Genomic DNA, 17712 nt, shown 5'->3' with positions numbered 1-17712 from the left:
CAGTAACTGAGGGCCAAGCCAGATGCCACAAGACTATTAATCACATGACTGCCCAATTCACATATAAAGCAGTGGGGGCAGGGAGGGGAGAATCTTTCTCCCTTCCCAGTTCTGATTTTTATTCATGTATAGTTGGAGAAAAAACATAAACAGCTCCATCTAAAACTCAAAAACAACAATGTGGTATATCAATTAAAAATACAGATAAAATCAGCGACTCTTTAAAATAGCTATATAAATTATGTGTCTGGATAGGCTTGCTGAAATAAACTTTTTTGTGGGCCTCTAAAATATTATAGCAAGGGTGCCTGCCCAACAGTAATATTTGGTATCACTGCACAGAAGGTTCCTCATGCTCTGTCAAAGTAAGTCCATCCACTACAAACTTTATATGTGAATGGCATGGGAAGTGTGTAATAGAACCTTTCTGTCACTGTCAACCGTGTGATGCCACAGCAAAAACAGCTAATACTATTCTAGGCTGCATCAACAGAAATGTCCTGAGACCACTCTATTCTGCTTTGGTCAGACCATACATGAAATGCTGTGTTCAGTTCTGGGCACCACAATTTAAGAAGGATACAGTGGTACCTCGGGTTACACACACTTCAGGTTACAGACACTTCAGGTTACAGACTCCGCTAACCCAGAAATAGTACCTCGGGTTAAGAACTTTGCTTCAGGATGAGAACAGAAATTGTGCAGCGGCAGCACAGCGGCAACAGGAGGCCCCATTAGCTAAAGTGGTACTTCAGGTTAAGAACAGGTTTCAGGTTAAGAACAGATCTCCAGAACAAATTAAGTACTTAACCCGAGCTGCCACTGTATTGACAAGCTGGAACGTGTGCAGAGGAGGGCAACCAAGATGAGCAAGGGTCTGGAAACCAAGCCTTATGAGGAACAGTTGAGAGAATTGGGTATGTTTAGCCTGGGAACGAGGAAACTGAGAGGAGACATGAGTGCCATCTTCAAATATCTGAAGGGCTGCCACGTGGAAGATGGAACAAGTTTGTTTCTCCTGTTCCAATGGATTCAAATCCCAAGAAAGAATATTTTGACTGAACATCACGAATAACTTTCTGATGATAAGAGCTGTTCAAGGGCGAAATGGGCTACCTCAGAAGGTGATGGACTCTCCTTCACTGGGAGTTTTTTAAACAGAGGTTTGATGATCTTCTGGCGGAGATTCTTTAGGTGCGATTCCTGCAACGCAGGGGGCTGGACTAGATGACCCTCGGGACCCTCTCAACTCTACAATCTCACGATCTCTAAATCAGATTTTAAAGCAAGTTACCACATGGAATAGGACCAGCAAGTCTGGTGTTCTCTCCTGATTGTTGGACTCCTACTAGCCCCAGACAGCGTCACCAATGCTCAGAGATGATGGGAGGTGGAGTCCAAACATTATTTTTGCCCAGGGAATATAGAAACCTGTCAGACCATTAGTTCATCCAGCCCAGCATTGTTTACACTGATTGGCAGCAGCTTCTGGCAGGAGTCTCTCCCAGCCCAACCTGGAAATGTCAGGAATTGAACCCGGGACATTCTGGGTGCAAAGTAGATGCCCGACAATGGACCTACAGTCCTTCCCCTCTGATGTTGATGGAAGAAAGGTAGTCAGGTGGAAAACACCAGAAGGTGCCTCATTCCAAGTCAGGCCTGTGGCCTATTGAGCTCAGTATTGTCAACACGGACTGATAGCAGGGTTTCAAGTCAGAAGCCCCTCCCACCTCCCTACCTGGAGATGTCAGGAATTGAACCTCTGCAAAGACCATGTGCTCCATCATCAAGGCTCAGTCCCCAACCCCCAGATAAAAACATAGCAGTGGAATATAATGGAGGAGACAGGACCAGAGAGCTGGGAAGTCAAAAGGGCCAGAGAGTGACCCAGGAAGAAGAAGAAGAGGAGGAGGAAGAGGAGGAGGAGGAGGAGGAGTTTGGATTTGATATCCCGCTTTATCACTACCCTAGGGAGTCTCAAAGTGGCTAACAATCTCCTTTCGCTTCCTCTCCCACAACAAACACTCTTTGAGTTGAGTGGGGCTGAGAGACTTCAAAGAAGCGTGACTGGCCCAAGGTCACCCAGCAGCTGCATGTGGAGGAGCGGGGAAGTGAACCCGGTTCACCAGATTACAAGTATACCACTCTTAACCACTACACCACACTGACTGTGCAGGTAAAGGAGAAAATGTGACATGTTGACTTGAAGGTCCTCCCCCAAACCCCATCTCAGAAACCACAGCAAAGCAGGTCCTTCAGCAGAAGTGAAAGACTTGTTTTATTTGAAGACAGAAGTCTGGGCATGTATATAATCAGCTCGGCAGGAAAAGTCATGCAGAATCGTGGCCCCAGCACCACCCGCCACCATCACCTGTCTTCTGCCAGCCCTTTCTGTGGCCAAGCCAGCCTCGTTCAGAGCTGGTGCTCCACCTCCTCCACCCGGGAAGAGACCACTTTGCCATCCACCAGCTCTTCAATGAGAGTCTTCACCCGGCGGCTCGAGCAGGGCTCTGTAAGGATGGAAAGAACAGCCAAGTTAAGTTTTTCTAATTTTTTCAGCCTTAAGTCTAGTTCTGAAAGACCTACATTGGCTCCCAGTACATTTCCGGGCACAATTCAAAGTGTTGGCGCTGACCTTCAAAGCCCTAAATGGCCTCGGCCCGGTATACCTGAAGGAGCGTCTCCATCCCCATCGTTCAGCCCAGACACAGAGGTCCAACACCAAGGGCCTTCTGGTGGTTCCCTCACTGCGAGATGTGAGTTTACAGGGAACCAGGCAGAGAGCCTTCTCAGTAGTGGCGCCCGCCCTGTGGAACGCCCTCCCATCAGATATCAAAGAAATAAACAACTATCTGACTTTTAGAAGACATCTGAAGGCAGCTCTCTTTAGGGAAGTTTTTAATGTTTGATGTTTTATCATGTTTTAAATATTCTGTTGGGAGCTGCCTAGAGTGGCTGGAGAAACCCAGTCAGATGGGCAGGGTATAAATAATGAGTTGTTGTTGTTGTTCACATTGCCATGTCAAATTGCAGGGGAATATTTTTCTTTTCTTTTTTGAGTCCTCATGAAAACTCATCAGCATTTTAGTGTGAATTCCTCCAGTCATCTGCACATTTGTATGCAATTTTGGCTAATGCACAAATTTATTTATTTATTGCAAAGTGGTTTCCTCTGATCAGTGCATCGGCGTGTGCTATTTCCACTGCAGTGTGCATTTCTGTCCATGCGTCACCCTGGCAGATGCGTCTTCTGACACATCGCTTGGCTGGAGAACTGTGATGCAAAATCCAGAGAAGTGTGTGCACTGAAGCTATTGAGAGACCTGTCCCTTTGGCTCATGTTCCAAGTCAGGCTGTCTTTAGAGTCTGGAAAGATTCCCCACCCCCCAACACACACACACACAACCCCAGGACAAACTGCTTAGACAATGCCTAATGGCTTGTTGTTGTTTTTCTCTTCTCGTTCCACAGACATGTGGCTTGACTCCCTTGCTCAAGCCGTTGTGCTGCCGTACTCCTGATCTCAGCTTGTGTCCTAGACTGTGTAACTGCAAGGGGCTGGCAGAAGGAAACGGCTGCCTTTTAAGGTTGGCTGTATAACATGGTCTTCCCGCATCTTCCAGGTATGATGCTCATATGATGCTCATAGGCAAGACCAGGTTGGTAGAGATTGCACTGCCATCCTATTTGGAGTGGGGACACGCTGCCCCCTGGTGGACAGACAGTGTTGCAAAAACACTGACTACTATGATCTGATTCATTCCAGGCCGATTTATTTATATTGTGCAGGGAAATCACCATACACTGATTTCATCAATGGGCTTTAGGTGTGCCGTGTGTTTTACTCCAGACCAAAGACTAGGGCTGCATTCCTAGCCCCGTTTAAATAGGAGTAAGTCCCGCTGAATTCATTTGTGAAAGATATGAAGTCCTGGTTTGCAGTTTCTATGTATGCAAAGATATGCAGGTTTTCCTAATGGGCAGCCCTAAAAGCCAAGTTTTTCTGCTTACCTGGGGTAGGCGGTGGCTCAGGCTCTGACCTAAAGGGAGCAGAAAAGAACACTGGGTCAGTTAAAAGATCCCAAAGGCTTGGAATCACCTTAAGGCTAGTTTCCCCTAAAGATCTTTTGCACTTCTTCCAACCCAGGAGTTCCCCTGAACCTGCTGCTACCTCCCTCTTGCGTGGGGGGGGGCTCCTGTTTTGGTGACATAAAAATCCACCCTCACCCCTGAACTTCGGAAATAGAAGGAATGGTGACCAGCAGGTCCTGGGAGACGGACCCTTGTTTGTGTTCCCCACCCTCATATCCTCATACCCTTCAAGGAGGTGCCGATAGGTAGCAATCTCCTGCTCCAGCCTGTTCTTGATGTCCATCAGTCGCTTGTAGTCCTCCGCTTGGTTCTGGGCATCAGATCTGAGCTGGAACAGCTCAGCCTCCCTGGCGCTCACGAGATCACGCAGGCGCGAGATCTCTATCCCATAACGGGATTCAGTCTCAGCCAGGGAACCTTCCAGGGCCACTTTCTGGAAACAAAGAAGGAAGTTGCTTTGTGAAAGTCCCAAGCAGATGGCCTTTTGTTGTCTCTATTATATATTCTGTCTTTCCTGCAAGGCACTCAGGGCTTGAGAGCACCACAGAACTCCAACCGATCTCTGGTGTCCAAAGCTGTAGGGACACATGAATGGTTGCTCACTCCCACCATGCTTACAGGGGAACATGTGATGGAGGACTCTCCTTCTCTGAAACCAAATCACTTCCTCAAAGTTGCCTAAATTCTGGGCCAAGGCACCTTCTGGGACCCATATACATTGTGTGAATTAAATTATGTGTTCCCTAGCCATGGGGGGCAGGCTGTCAGGGACTGGGCTGAAGAGGAGGAATGGTGAGGGGTCTCCTCATCCCCTTCTCCTGTAGCTTCCAGAGAGAAGGAAGGCAGTCTTGATTTACAAGAGGGCTTGGAGGGAGATAACAGCTCAGAGATAGGTGAACAGCAGAGTTATGCAGAGTTAGGAGAAGGTGGAGAGGAGACAGAGCAGCTAACTGACACGTCTCTGGACAACATAACTGACCCCCCCCCCCAAAAAAAAACACCTAGAGTTCATGAAGGGTGCAAGAACAAAGAGTGAGAGACAATTGTCCACGGATGGACACCATAGAAGCAGGTGTTGTTGCTAGAGGGGGAAAGGGAAGGAGCTCAGTGTGAGCAACTCCATTATGGAGGAATGACTGGAATTATTTGTCTTTAGAGTGATGACTGAATAAATCATACGTAAGAACTTTCTTGTTTCCTCCCTGCCTCTTGGTGCCATCAGCGTGGAGGGAGAGGATTCCTCAAGCCTGACACAGACTAAGAGATATGCAGTGTGCTGGAGTTCTGTCTCTCTCTCTCTCTCTCCTAACTGGGAACTCTGTTCAATGCACACATGCACACATTCACACACCCAAATTGCACATAGACAGTTGAGGCTGTGGTAGCAGACTTAAGGGCCATAACTTGATTTTGCGTTAGTTAAAAAAAAGAGGAAGCGAAAACAGAGATTTCCGAAATCGTTGGCAAACATAAGCAACCACGGAATCCACATCACTCTGGCGATGCTTTCTGATGCGCAGCCTCTTGGCAGCATGGGGAAGTGGCTGGTACTGACCATGCTGCGGAGAGACTGCAGCTCAATCTCCAAGGCCTGAGCCAGGCGTCTGAGCTCCGTGATCTTCTGCTGAGCTGCCTGCAGAGCTTCGTGGCTGACAGCAACCTCCTGGTTGAGTGCATCCATCTGCAAGACAGAAGAAGTCCTCGTTTCTGGTGCGACCTCCCCGCATCCTCTTCCAGCCGGACAGCTGGACGGATGGTGTTGTTTTTAATCAAATCAAAATTCTGCATCAATGTTAATTCAGCGTATTTTTAAAAAATGGCAGAGTAATTCAGCATTCCAAGCCAACCCATCTCCCCAAGCTTCCTGGGACTAAATACAGTAGACAATGCAAATTAAATGCATTTGTATGTGTTTCTTTCTCTGTATTGATGTTCTTAATTTTGCTCCCAGGGAACAATGCAGGAAACCAAATGCACAGCACTTAAACTTATGTTATGCACCAACTCTGTCTGCCCTTCCTTCCTTCAGCATCTGAGATTTTGCAAAACAGAGGGCACTGCCCAAACATTCTTAAGCTTCAACTCAATAAGGACCAGAAACTTTGGGAGGCGTAGGAAGGAGGGGGAATGCTCAGCATTCGAATATGTAAATGTCAAAGCACAGAAAAGGAAGCTGGAGCTGGAGCTGGAGCTGGAGCTGGAGCAGACTTCAGCACATGAGGTTGCTACTCTGTCTTCCAGAAATGGAAACAGATCCTGAATCAGATCTGAAGGTCATGGAATCACGAGGTCTTGCCATTCCTGCCAGTAAAGCCCACTCTGAACTTCATCCCTAAAAGCTGCACAGAAAGAAAATAAGATGTTCTTGCCAGCTAGATTTCTGGAAGGGAAAAGTATGCCGTGTTGTTTTGGAACAGAACTACACTTCCTTAAGGTAACGGTAAAAGGTAAAGGGACCCCTGACCATTAAGTCCAGTCATGGCCGACTCTGGGGTTGCAGCACTCATCTCGCTTTATTGGCCGAGGGAGCCGGCATACATCTTCTGGGTCATGTGGCCAGCATGACTAAGCCGCTTCTGGCGAACCGGAGCAGCACACGGAAACGCCATTTACCTTCCCACCAGAGTGGTACCTATTTATCTATTTGCACTTTGACGTGCTTTCGAACTGCTAGGTTGGCAGGAGCAGGGACCAAGCAACGGGAGCTCACCCCGTTGAGGGGATTCGAACCGCCAACCTTCTGATTGGCAAGTCCTAGGCTCTGTGGTTTAACCCACAGCGCCACCCACGTCCCAACACTTCCTTAAAAAGGATGCTAAACCCATGCCTTCCTTGGCCAATAGTCAAGGATGATAGGAGCTGTTGCTCAGCAACATCCAGAGGGCACCAGGTTGGCATAGGCTGAATATTTGCGTGCAAATCCATACCATCAGCAAGCCGCCACCTCCGCCACCTTTGGCCCCTGAGCCATTTGACCATCTCTCCTCGCTGAGCCTCGCCTAACCTGGGACTTGTGCAACGCCTCGGCTTCCCGGCGGTTCTTCTCCGTGACGTCCTCATACTGGTCTCGGATCTCAGCCAGCACTTTCTGCAGGTCGGCACCAGGCATGGAGTCCACTTCCACGTTGACGGTGCCCCCCAGCCTCCCCTGGAGAGAGGTCACCTCCTGTGGGGCGAGAAGAGAGGCGAGTAGGCGCATCCGTGGGGAACCAGCCAGAAGCCAGGAAGGGCTGTGGGTCTTGAAGGCCGCTCCCTGCAAGGCCCTTTCCCCCTGGCCGAGGGGGCGAGGCCCACACTCACCAGCTCTACCAAAGAGGCCCCTGGTGAGACCAGAGGGACGTTGCCATGCCTGACAACAAAGCCTAACTAATGGATTCTTTTGCCCCATCTTTTTGTGCCTGCCAAACAGCCGTGTCTTGCTTATGATAATATTTTATTCTCTTGTTAAGTATGCTGTTTTAAATGTGCAGTTTATATTTGGCTTCACTTAGCAATGTCGTTGTGTGTGTTTTTTGAAATGTTTAAGTTTTTTGTGTTAACTTTGTTTGTGCTAAATACGTATTCTGTAGTTGACCTCCTTTTGTAATGTTTTATTTTGAAATCTTTAAGATAACATTCTAGTCTTCTGTTAATTATGTTGTTTCGACTGTATACTCTATATTTGACTTTCTTCGGGTTGTTTTATTGATCTTTTAATATGCTGTAAACTGCTTTGAGATTTTTCTTGAAAATATAAAGCGGTATAGAAAATAAAGAAAGAAAGAAAGAAAGAAAGAAAGAAAGAAAGAAAGAAAGAAAGAAAGAAAGAAAGAAAGGCAGAGACTCGGTGGGAGCAAAGGTGAAATCTGCGTCCATTGCTTTCTCCACTGTTGCCTCTGGCTTCAACCACAGCTGGCATGCGGCTCTCAGAATGGTTGAAAAGCTTCCCGCCGCTCGTGTGCAGGCCCTGCTGTTCCTGAGTCCCTACGCCCACCCAGCTCTCACCTCCTTGTGGTTCCTCTTGAGGTAGGCCAGTTCCTCTTGGAGGTTGTCCACTTGCACCTGCAAGGTAGCCCGGCTGGTGTTGAGTTCCTCCAGTGCCTTGCGCAGCCCACCGAAGTCCCCCTCCACGGACTGCCGTATGGCCGCCTCCGTTTCCAACCTGAAGTGGGCAAATAGGGGCTGTGCAGCATTTTTCCAGCCAAGGCTCTGAAAAACCACATAACTGAGGGTGTGCTGGGACAATGCTTGAGGTTCTGGTTGTGCTGTCTCTTTTTAATATTTTGTTGGAAGCTGCCCAGAGTGGCTGGGGAAATCCAGCCAGATGGGCGGGGTATTAATAAGTTGTTGTTGTTGTTTTTGTTGTTGTTGTTGTTGTTGTTGTTGTTGAGAGCCCCTAATCTCAGAACCTCCAAGTGTCCCTATTTTCCAGGGACAGTCCCAGATTTTCAGAAACCGTCCCAGTTTCTGATTTGATCCTGGAATGTCCCGCTTTTCCTTAGGACGTCCCTATTTCCATTGGAGAAATTCTGGAGGGGATGGAGTTATGCGACCCCTGAGCCAAGGTGATAAGTAACCAGACAACCTCCCTAAATCCCTAGATCTGGAGGGGCCCTAAATCTGCTGTTCAGCCTTAACCAACAGCAAGGTGGATCATCTTTCTTTTTTCCCCCGATGGTGACTTTTCAGCATCTTGAAGTTTTTATTAAGCTGGATAAATTGCTATAGAATAAGGAAAATTCTAAGAAGGAAAACCTCTTTTTAATTTGTGCCTCTGTGTAGCCTTTATGGCAGCAGATCCTTCCCATCTTCCAAGGCCCAGGGCCGACACATGTCATCAGCTGGGTGGTTGACCCTACGGGGATGTGGGGTAAACAGTGCAGCCAATTTGTTTCATTTTTTATTTTATTTCTACTCCCTGACCATACTCCCTGACCTTTGGAGCTTGTAACCAGGGCTGCTGCAACCAACAGCTGTGCAAGCCTTTGGGAGACAGAGACGCAAGAGGGCATCAGAGGAGGGAGGGAAGGAAAGAGGGACAGAGGCCATTGTTGCCTGCAGCACCCCTGACCATCATTCAAGGCACCCCAATTGTAACCAAACAATTTAACCCCTGTGTTGCAAACAATAGTCAGTAATAGCCAAGGCAACACGATGACCAAATACAATGATACAATATCAATATACACTCTTTCTATAATATGAAATACATGAAATCACATAAACAGAAAACTTACGGATCTCTGAAAGTCACAAAATATGCACTCTTAATGGATTCTCTTGAAAACATAAAACCAAATAAACCTAAGTCTTATAAGTCTCTTTAAGTCTTTGAAGACTATGCAAGTCTCTGAAAGAAGCAATGTAACATATTCTTATCTGGTGAAAACAGGCTGAAAAGCTTTGTTTATGGTGTCCAACGCAGCCGAAGTAGTTCGCAAATGGACGTTGTGAACAGTGATTCCGGATATACCCACTGTTTCGTGGAATTCTTCTTCAGCACAGCAGAAGGATACAGAAATGCTTCAAAAACCCATCTACAGTGGTACCTCGGGTTACATACGCTTCAGGTTACAGACTCCGCTAACCCAGAAATAGTACCTCAGGTTAAGAACTTTGCTTCAGGATGAGAACAGAAATCGTGCTCCAGCGGTGCGGCAGCAGCAGGAGGCCCCATTAGCTAAAGTGGTACCTCAGGTTAAGAACAGTTTCAGGTTAAGAACAGACCTCCAGAACGAATTAAGTTCTTAACCTGAGGTACCACTGTATATGGTGAAGGGGAAAAAGTATAACAACAATTGCTATGGAGCAGTGGTCATAAAGTTATGTTACATTGCTTCTTTCAGAGACTTGCATAGTCTACAAAGACTTTCAGAGACTTAGAAGACTTACATTTATTTGGTTTTATGTTTTCAAGAGAATCCATTAAGAGTGCATATTCTGTGGCTTTCAGAGATTCGCAAGTTTTCTGTTTATGTGATTTCATATATTTCATATTATATAAAGAGTGTATATTGATATTGTATCATTTTATTTGGTCATCGTGTTGCCTTGGCTATTACTGTATATGCATGATGGACAGAAAGAGGCAGCTAGGATGAAGAGTCCTTACTTCACTCTGAAATCATCAGCAGCGAGTTTGGCATTATCGATCTGTAAGAGCAGCCCAGCATTGTTCAAGGTCTCCTGCTGGATCTGCAGAGGGATGAAAGAGGTCGGTTAGTCTCCATAATGCTATCTTAGATCTTGGTATGGGGATCTTCAGGCCACCAAAGAACCAAGCCCGGATACTGACCATGCACAAGTCAGTTTCCACCACCCGGACAGACTTCTGTTAGTGCAAGAATAAGCCCATCAGTAGGCAAAATCGTTTTGTTTTGCAACTGAAAATCTTGCACATCCCTGGAGATGCCAGGGATTAAATCTAGGAACTCCTCCATGCAAAACAGATGCTCTTGCCACTAAGCTATATCCCTTTGGAAGAAGAAGAAATGGCAATCATCCAGGTACCTTAGACTTCAGGTCAGTGATGGTGTTGAAATAAGGGCTCAGATCCGGAGCCTCCGTTGATGCTCGCTTGAGGTATATCTCCCGGATGTTGTTCTCTAGGTGACTGTTAGATTCCTCAAGGGAGCGCACCTAGCATATGGCAGAGGAAATCAAACAGGGTGGTGAGGATATCAGAATAAAGGGGTTGCTGAACCCCACCAAGGACAGCTGTGCTCTCCTGTAAGCTGTTTTGACTTTTCAGTCTACTCACTAGAGGGTACAGTGGTACCTCCGGGTTACAGACGCTTCAGGTTACATACGCTTCAGGTTACAGACTCCGCTAACCCAGAAATAGTGCTTCAGGTTAAGAACTTTGCTTCAGGATAAGAACACAAATCATGCTTCGGTGGGGCAGCAGCAGCGGGAGTCCTCATTAGCTAAAGTGGTGTTTCAGGTTAAGAACAGTTTCAGGTTAAGTACGGACCTCCGGAACGAATTAAGTACTTAACCAGAGGTACCACTGTAGCTTGCAATAGCTTTGGGGTGTAAACAGAGAATTTCCTTCTTTACCTTCCTTTTCTCAGTTGATACTCTCAACTTTCTGTAGGTCCAGGAAGCTAATGAACACAAGTCCTTCCCCGGTTGTTTAAACTATTTCACTCAATTAACAAACATACTTCCACAAACCTAAGGAACCCTTCCAAGGATGCAAAACAACGACAACCGCCTTACTTTTTTAATGGTCTTGTTTTGCTTGCAAGCTGATCAGCACAGGACCCACCTAAGTTTGATATTAGAGGGATAGTTCCTTGCCTTTTTAAAAAGATCCGTAAGTGACGGTCATGGAGAATAGTAGCAGGGAATGAATTGTGAATGTCATGGAGGGTTATTCACAACATCTGACCCAGGGACAACAGCGGTGGTGGGGTGTTACAGAAGGTACATGGGGACCAGGCCATGGGCCAACAGGGGACCCATATTCTTAACTTTCATTTTTTTTAAAAAAGTAAGTCAGTTGGAGATCTCTGAAGAAAGTTAGAGCACAAAATGTGGAGGCAGCTCTAAGGCTTCAGCGTCATTAAGGACACTTAACAGTGGTTGCTAAGCTATTAGAGCAAGAGATACAGACCATCCCCACCTGGGACTCAGGGGGGACCCTCCAAGAGCAGCAGAAAAACTAGCAGAGGCTACTGCAGCTAGGCAAATGCTGGACAGAGGAAGACGCTGGGGGTGTCTGTGCTTAAGCACTTTCCCCCATTTCCATATTATTTCGTTCACTCCCAAAATGTATTGCCTCTACAGAATAAACAGAATTTGCTGGCTTTGGTTTGTTTTACTCAAAAGTAATTCTCTTGAAATAAAAGCCAGGTGTTTCTTCCCTACTTAGGAAAAATGTCACTAATGCAATGTCCTTCACCCAGCCACTAATGGCCCACTTGTCATGACTGGGCTGTTATTAATTCATATGCAGTAACCATAAGCAAAAAGAGAAAAGAGAAAATAAGTAATCAAACACCTTGCAGCTGCAGAAAAATAAAATCTCTGCGGGATGTACTTTAGCACAAGGATCCTTTTTTGTTGGTGAAGGATGACTAAATGGTTTGTGTATGTGATTCGCGGAGAGTTGTGAAATCACATGTATATCTTCCTTCCTGTTCTATATTTGGATATTGATTTCACTCCCGGGAGCTGAAGGCTTCACAACAGCCTTGTGAGGTAGGCTAGGCTGAGAGTCGATAATTCAAACGCCAAAGTTTGAAACTGCGCATATTCAGAGTATTTTTTATTTTTATTTTGCATGTTGCAATTTATCAGGGTTGGAAGCCTTATTTATATATTCCTGTACATGTCAGGACTACGAAACATTGCAATTAAAGCAAGGGGGCTGCTGCAAATGACATTACATATTTGCATTTTGCTTTTCTACACAGGAACTCAACATTGTGTACGTTATCCTCCCCCTCCTTCCACTTTTATCTTTGCAATAGGATCCTGCCTACTCCTGTGATTTGTTGTTAAATTGCTTTTAATAATTATTATTTCATATTGCTGCAACCTGCCCTGAGACATTACAGTGAAGGGTAGGTAAGAAATCAGTTAAGTACAGTGGCACCTCAGGTTACAGACGCTTCAGGTTACAGACTCCGCTAACCCAGAAATAGTACCTCGGGTTAAGAACTTTACCTCAGGATGAGAACAGAAATCGCGCGGCAGCGGGAGGCCCCATTAGCTAAAGTGGTACCTCAAGTTAAGAACAGTTTCAGGTTAAGAACGGACCTCCAGAACAAATTAAGTTCTTAACCCGAGGTACCATTGTACAAATAACAACAGCCTTGTAAGGTAGGCTAATCTAAGCTAATATATGCACATTTAGCAGCAGCTCTTGCCAGTAGTCTGGGGAGGGGGGTCCACGTGGAATGCACTGGGTCCAGGAAATCCTACCCCCAAATCAAGTACAAGCTAACACAGAAATCAAGCAGTTTATGTTGTAACTGCTCTGAGTCCTGGAGATATGACAATATACAAATTTAAACATTGATAGATAGAACCCCAAAAGTACTTCCAGCAATGTACTGATCTCAATAAAGGAATAACATTTTGCACTAACAGTTCAGTCCTTGGCCTTTCTAACTGAATAAGTCCTATTTTCCCAAGTTTTCCAGTTATGCATTATGTTGGATTTAGAGAATGGTAGGGAGCCTAAACTTGTTATAAAGCAATTCCATTTGGCAAAATAATGCCCCCCCCCCCCCCGTTATTTATTGAAGAATCTCACAGTGTTGAACGGACTGCATTTGCAAACGTTTGACATTTCTGAAACGGTTGCTGAATGCTGAGTGTGTGAATTTGGGGTTTTCTTCCAGGGAAGATGGCGAAGCAGATCCAGCCCAAGCCAAGCTGTTTTATTGCCTGAGGCAGAACAGCAAATGATGCTTAAGTCAAGGTGCAAAGTGGCCAAGTTGTTTTAGCACCACAAGAGCTCTTCTCCCTGGGTGTGAAGCTGTAATGATCTAAATAAAATAAGTAGCAATTCCCTGCCCTTTCGTGCATCTAAAGTCAGCTGCCCGAGGCACATGTCTCACTCTGCCAACGGCAGGGCCGGCTCTGTGGCACAGCTGCCAACACAGAAGGAGCAACAGGGTCCCCTTTAGAAATCAAGCCCTGCCCCTGTTTCCTCTGGCTTCCGAAAGCGAAGCCTGAGGGGCATTTATACCACCCATGTATCTTGAGGCCAGTTCTCAGCACCCATTTTCCCTGCTAGGGAACTCCAGCTACTCACCCTTTCCAGATAGGCAGCCAGGCGGTCGTTCAGATTCTGCATGGTGCCCTTTTCGTTCATGTCAAAGATGTTCGCCTCCGCACCGCTCTGCCCGTAGCGCCAGGCCAGGCCGTTCTTTGCGGGGGTGCCCCCATAGATGCTCGATGCTGTCGGAGACCTGCCTAGGCTACGCAGGCTCCCCCCTCGGGAACCCTGGATCCCTCCAGAGAAGGACTGGCTGCGGCTGGAGTAAGTAGTCATGGTTCTTTCTGGCCGCAGGAGGCAATGCAGAGTGGGAGAGTCAGCAGGGTCAGTCCTGGAGAGCTCCCTTTATATAGGCAAGCTGAGGGGCAGGGCTAACTCTTAGCCGTTCCCACATTGGATCATCTCGCTGTCCTTCACAAGAAAGGCATTTGTTTTGGAAAGGGAAATGTCCCTGTAGTCCTAGCTCCCCGAGGCAGATTTGCAATGCCATTGCAACAGCCATTGATCAGGTTTGGACCCGGGCCAATTTGTCAATGCCAGATGGATGCCAAGATAACCAAGATGCAATGTCCCTTTCCCGTCTCCCTGCTAACAGCCCCTTACAATCCCAGAACCAGATATGAACAGTGGGTGCAAAAATCTCTGGAGTCCATGTGAAAGGAACCCTTGGCAGGTTCAGTCCTGCAAGAACAGGCTGGAGGAAGCAGCTTGTCACGCAAGAGTCCCCGACCGTCAGGTGTCTTTGGTTGGAAAGAGAACTTTCAGGTAATAGCTGTCAAACGTCCCTTATTTGGCGGGACAGTCCCTTATCCCAGGGCCATGTCCCGCAGCTGTCCTTTATTGATTATGTCCCTTAAATAAGCTACTGAAGGTAATGGGGCCCTTTCTATGTCCAGCTGTGCTTTGTCAACAACAAATTGTTGCTGTTTTTTTGTGTTGAATATATGCTATATGGTAATTTATAGGACCTAATAGGTATCTAAAGCCATTTGCATGCAACAAAATATGTATTTTATCAAAGTAATTGTTGATCCCTTATTTTCGAGGCTGCTGATCCCTTATTTTCAAATCTGTAAGTTGACAGCTATGCATATCTTGCAACTTCCAGCTGAAATCCTGGAACTTCTCATGCCACAAATGTTCTGGGCAAGGTTTCCTGGACAGGCTGTACCCTTCTCTGGACAGCAATGACATGGTAGGATGGAGAAACCATGACAGATTCGCACAACTGCTACTAAAGGAGACTAACTCCTTTATTATAGCATCATTTATTATAGGACTATTATAAGCATATAGCACAGTGCAGACTAAGGAGCTGAACACTCTACTCTTGCAGTTGGAGGGTGGGTATTGTGTTTGTTCATTAGTATGTTATGTATTTTTGTGTTTTTATATTGTAAACCTTCCTGTGATCCTCAGAGGAAGGGCAGTATAGAAATTTAATAAATAATACTAATAATAATATAGTAAGGCTGTGGCACTTTGAAGACAGATCGTTTTGATGTGGTTTGGTTCCTGTTTCTAGGTTATGCAAACAAACATTCAACGATTATTCCCCCACCATTGCTCAGCTATCACTTTGGAGAGGGTTACGTAATCTAATGCCACCTGAATCAACCTGCTTGTTTTGATATTTCTTTCCCCCCCCACACACACACATCATCATGTCATAAGTGTTAGAATTTGCATATTCCATCAATGTTAATGCTTTTTGCATTTTTCTTTTATTTACCATTTCTTGTTTTTCTTTGGCCCTGTCACTCCAGTATTTAAAATTTATGCACTTCATTTTATATGCAGCTGGAAAAAAAACAATAAAAAGTACAGTCATACCTTGGTTCTTGAACAAATCTGTTCCAGAAGTCCGTTCGACTTCCAAAAACATTGGAAAACCAAGGCACGGCTTCCGACAGGCTGCAGGAGCTTCCTGCACTCAATTAGAAGCCAATTCAGACGTTCGGCTTCCGGAAAAAAATTTGCAAACCGGAACACTCACTTCCAGGTTTGCGGCATTCGGGAGCCAAGACATTTGAGTCACAAGGCATGCATTCAAAAACCAAAGTATGGCTGTATTTGGAAGGGGAAAACATGTTGCAGAATACATCTGCAATAAAACATTGCCGGGGGGGTGCTTGGAGCCCCAATCCCTTTTTCATACAAGATCATGGAGCATATTTGAGTTTGAATTCAGAACCATAAGATTGGCACACAGCAAAGCCTTGTCCTCCCACCAGCCCACCCCACCCCCCGCCGCACTCATGAAGTCACAATGTTCCCCAGTCAGGGAGGGTGGCTGGGTGTAAGGAAGGAGAGAGATTTCATGACTGAGGCAGCATGTATCTTGCTTTATTAAAACCATAAAAAGTAGATAGAAAGCTCTTGCAATAAGTTGATTCCCCACCCCCACTCCAAACTGTTAACGTTCCAGGATTTTGCTCTCTTCAGAATTCAAATGCACGATATATATTTTTCCTGAAAGCCATTCTTGGCCCACACCCAAGTTAAGAGCTCAGTGGAAGAATGCTGAAAGTGAGGACAGATCACAAGAAAAAATGCAGACATTTCAAGATAGTAGAGCTTGGTGAATAGAGGCAGGCAGGGTATTGGAAACATCAGCACAGGTATGTGGAATTTTCCAGTGCCCGGAATGTTCCGTGGGTTTTTCCACAAAGTGGCGTTCTGAATATGGAAGAAAGAATATGGAAAAATCCCTGGCCATAGCAGTTTCGGCAACACATTCCAAAATACGGGTATGCTCACATTAGAAGCTTAAAACACCAAGGTCATTTCCCCCACAAACTGCATTTTAAGCACTGTGTTGTTCACATCAGAAGAATGTCTTTGCCCAGCACACAACACCATTTTGGTTTCCCTGCCCCTACAACCCCCCTACTACTGAAACTCCTATTCACAAACTTGTCATCTGCACATGTGCAACAGCTGTCTCAAATTTTGCTTCACTTTTTCCTCTGCATTTGGTTTTCTAGCTGTACTGAAACTGGTGCGGGGGACACACCAAACAGCAGTGTTTGCCAACAAACTACAGAATCGATATGGATCGTGGCTAATGCTGGAGGCAGAATTAGTGGTAATGTGAACATACCCTACATCTTTGTAATTGTGACACGCTAAAGACACTAGTCAAAATAAACAGCCACAACCTACACACATCAAAGTAGCCCTAAAGCAAAGCAATAGCTTTCAATGGGGCAGTTCAAGAATACATAGGAGTGCTTTCTTTTTCTTCCCTGGCATTTGTTATTTCCTCCACCATAGAAATTGAGACTGTAAGTGCTTTGGGGCAGAAAGCTGTTTGTTCCTTAGATGTTCCTTTGCAAAGTGCCATATACGCTGATGGTTCTTTTGATGGTACTATGACACTGTCCCTATTAAATGGGTTTTCCTGCGGAAAAGGCAGGAGTAGGTCTCTGCTGATGAAGGGAGGTGAAGATGGGACCCTCAAGCTGTACAGGTCAGGGGTATTTAGTAATTTAATTCACTGAAATTGCAAATGCTTGTATGCATTACTATGTCTTTACATTTGGTTGGTTGGTAACTGAATTCTAGAGCGTTCTCTAGTTCTCATGCGATTAGGAGCACTGCTAAATTGAATAAAGTTTTGCAGTGCGTCTTCTCTACTTGAAAGAAAGAGAGCAAAGCTGCAGGAGAAGGTAAAAGTGGAAATCCCTCATAGGAGCTGCAAGGCATGGCCTAACTGAGATACAGAAGGCTGTGTGCTGAGCTCTGGAAAGGGAGGGAAATAAGTTGCTTGGACTTTAGAAGAAGAGACCGAAGGCCCATGCTTGGAAAAGCATGCAACTGTAAATATTATGTTTGAATTCATCTATAGGTTTCCGCCACTTGATGGCAGAAAGTGAGGAGGAATTAAAGAACCTTTTATTGAGGGT

General features: G+C 45.8%; 1 protein-coding gene across 1 annotated transcript; it reads right to left on the bottom strand.

Annotated features, from left to right (window-relative positions):
• Positions 1-2041: 2041 nt before the first annotated feature.
• LOC307200317 (keratin, type I cytoskeletal 17-like) lies at positions 2042-14546 on the bottom strand. The gene is made up of 9 exons (XM_079948843.1): positions 13841-14546; positions 10582-10710; positions 10184-10266; positions 8077-8233; positions 7097-7258; positions 5648-5773; positions 4317-4525; positions 4012-4040; positions 2042-2510 (listed from the first exon to the last, which is right to left on the bottom strand). Exons 1-9 carry the CDS (start codon positions 14078-14080, stop codon positions 2413-2415), a joined length of 1233 nt encoding a protein of 410 aa, XP_079804969.1. The 5' UTR covers positions 14081-14546; the 3' UTR covers positions 2042-2412.
• Positions 14547-17712: the final 3166 nt, after the last annotated feature.

Source organism: Podarcis cretensis (assembly GCF_951804945.1).
Source record: "Podarcis cretensis genome assembly, chromosome: 13".
NCBI classification, from domain to species: domain Eukaryota; kingdom Metazoa; phylum Chordata; class Lepidosauria; order Squamata; family Lacertidae; genus Podarcis; species Podarcis cretensis.
The sequence above is the reverse complement of the archived record's forward strand: the minus strand, read 5'-3'. Positions and strand labels throughout refer to the sequence as shown.

Bases quoted from the DNA above. Each gene is read 5' to 3' on its own strand.
- LOC307200317 (XM_079948843.1), bottom strand. From the start codon at position 14,080: ATGACTACTTACTCCAGCCGCAGCCAGTCCTTCTCTGGAGGGATCCAG. The intron at 10,711-13,840 runs GTGAGTAGCTGG...GCCATATGCTAG, and splicing joins TGGCTGCCTATCTGGAAAGG to GTGCGCTCCCTTGAGGAATC. The intron at 10,267-10,581 runs GTACCTGGATGA...ATCCCTCTGCAG, and splicing joins TCACTGACCTGAAGTCTAAG to ATCCAGCAGGAGACCTTGAA.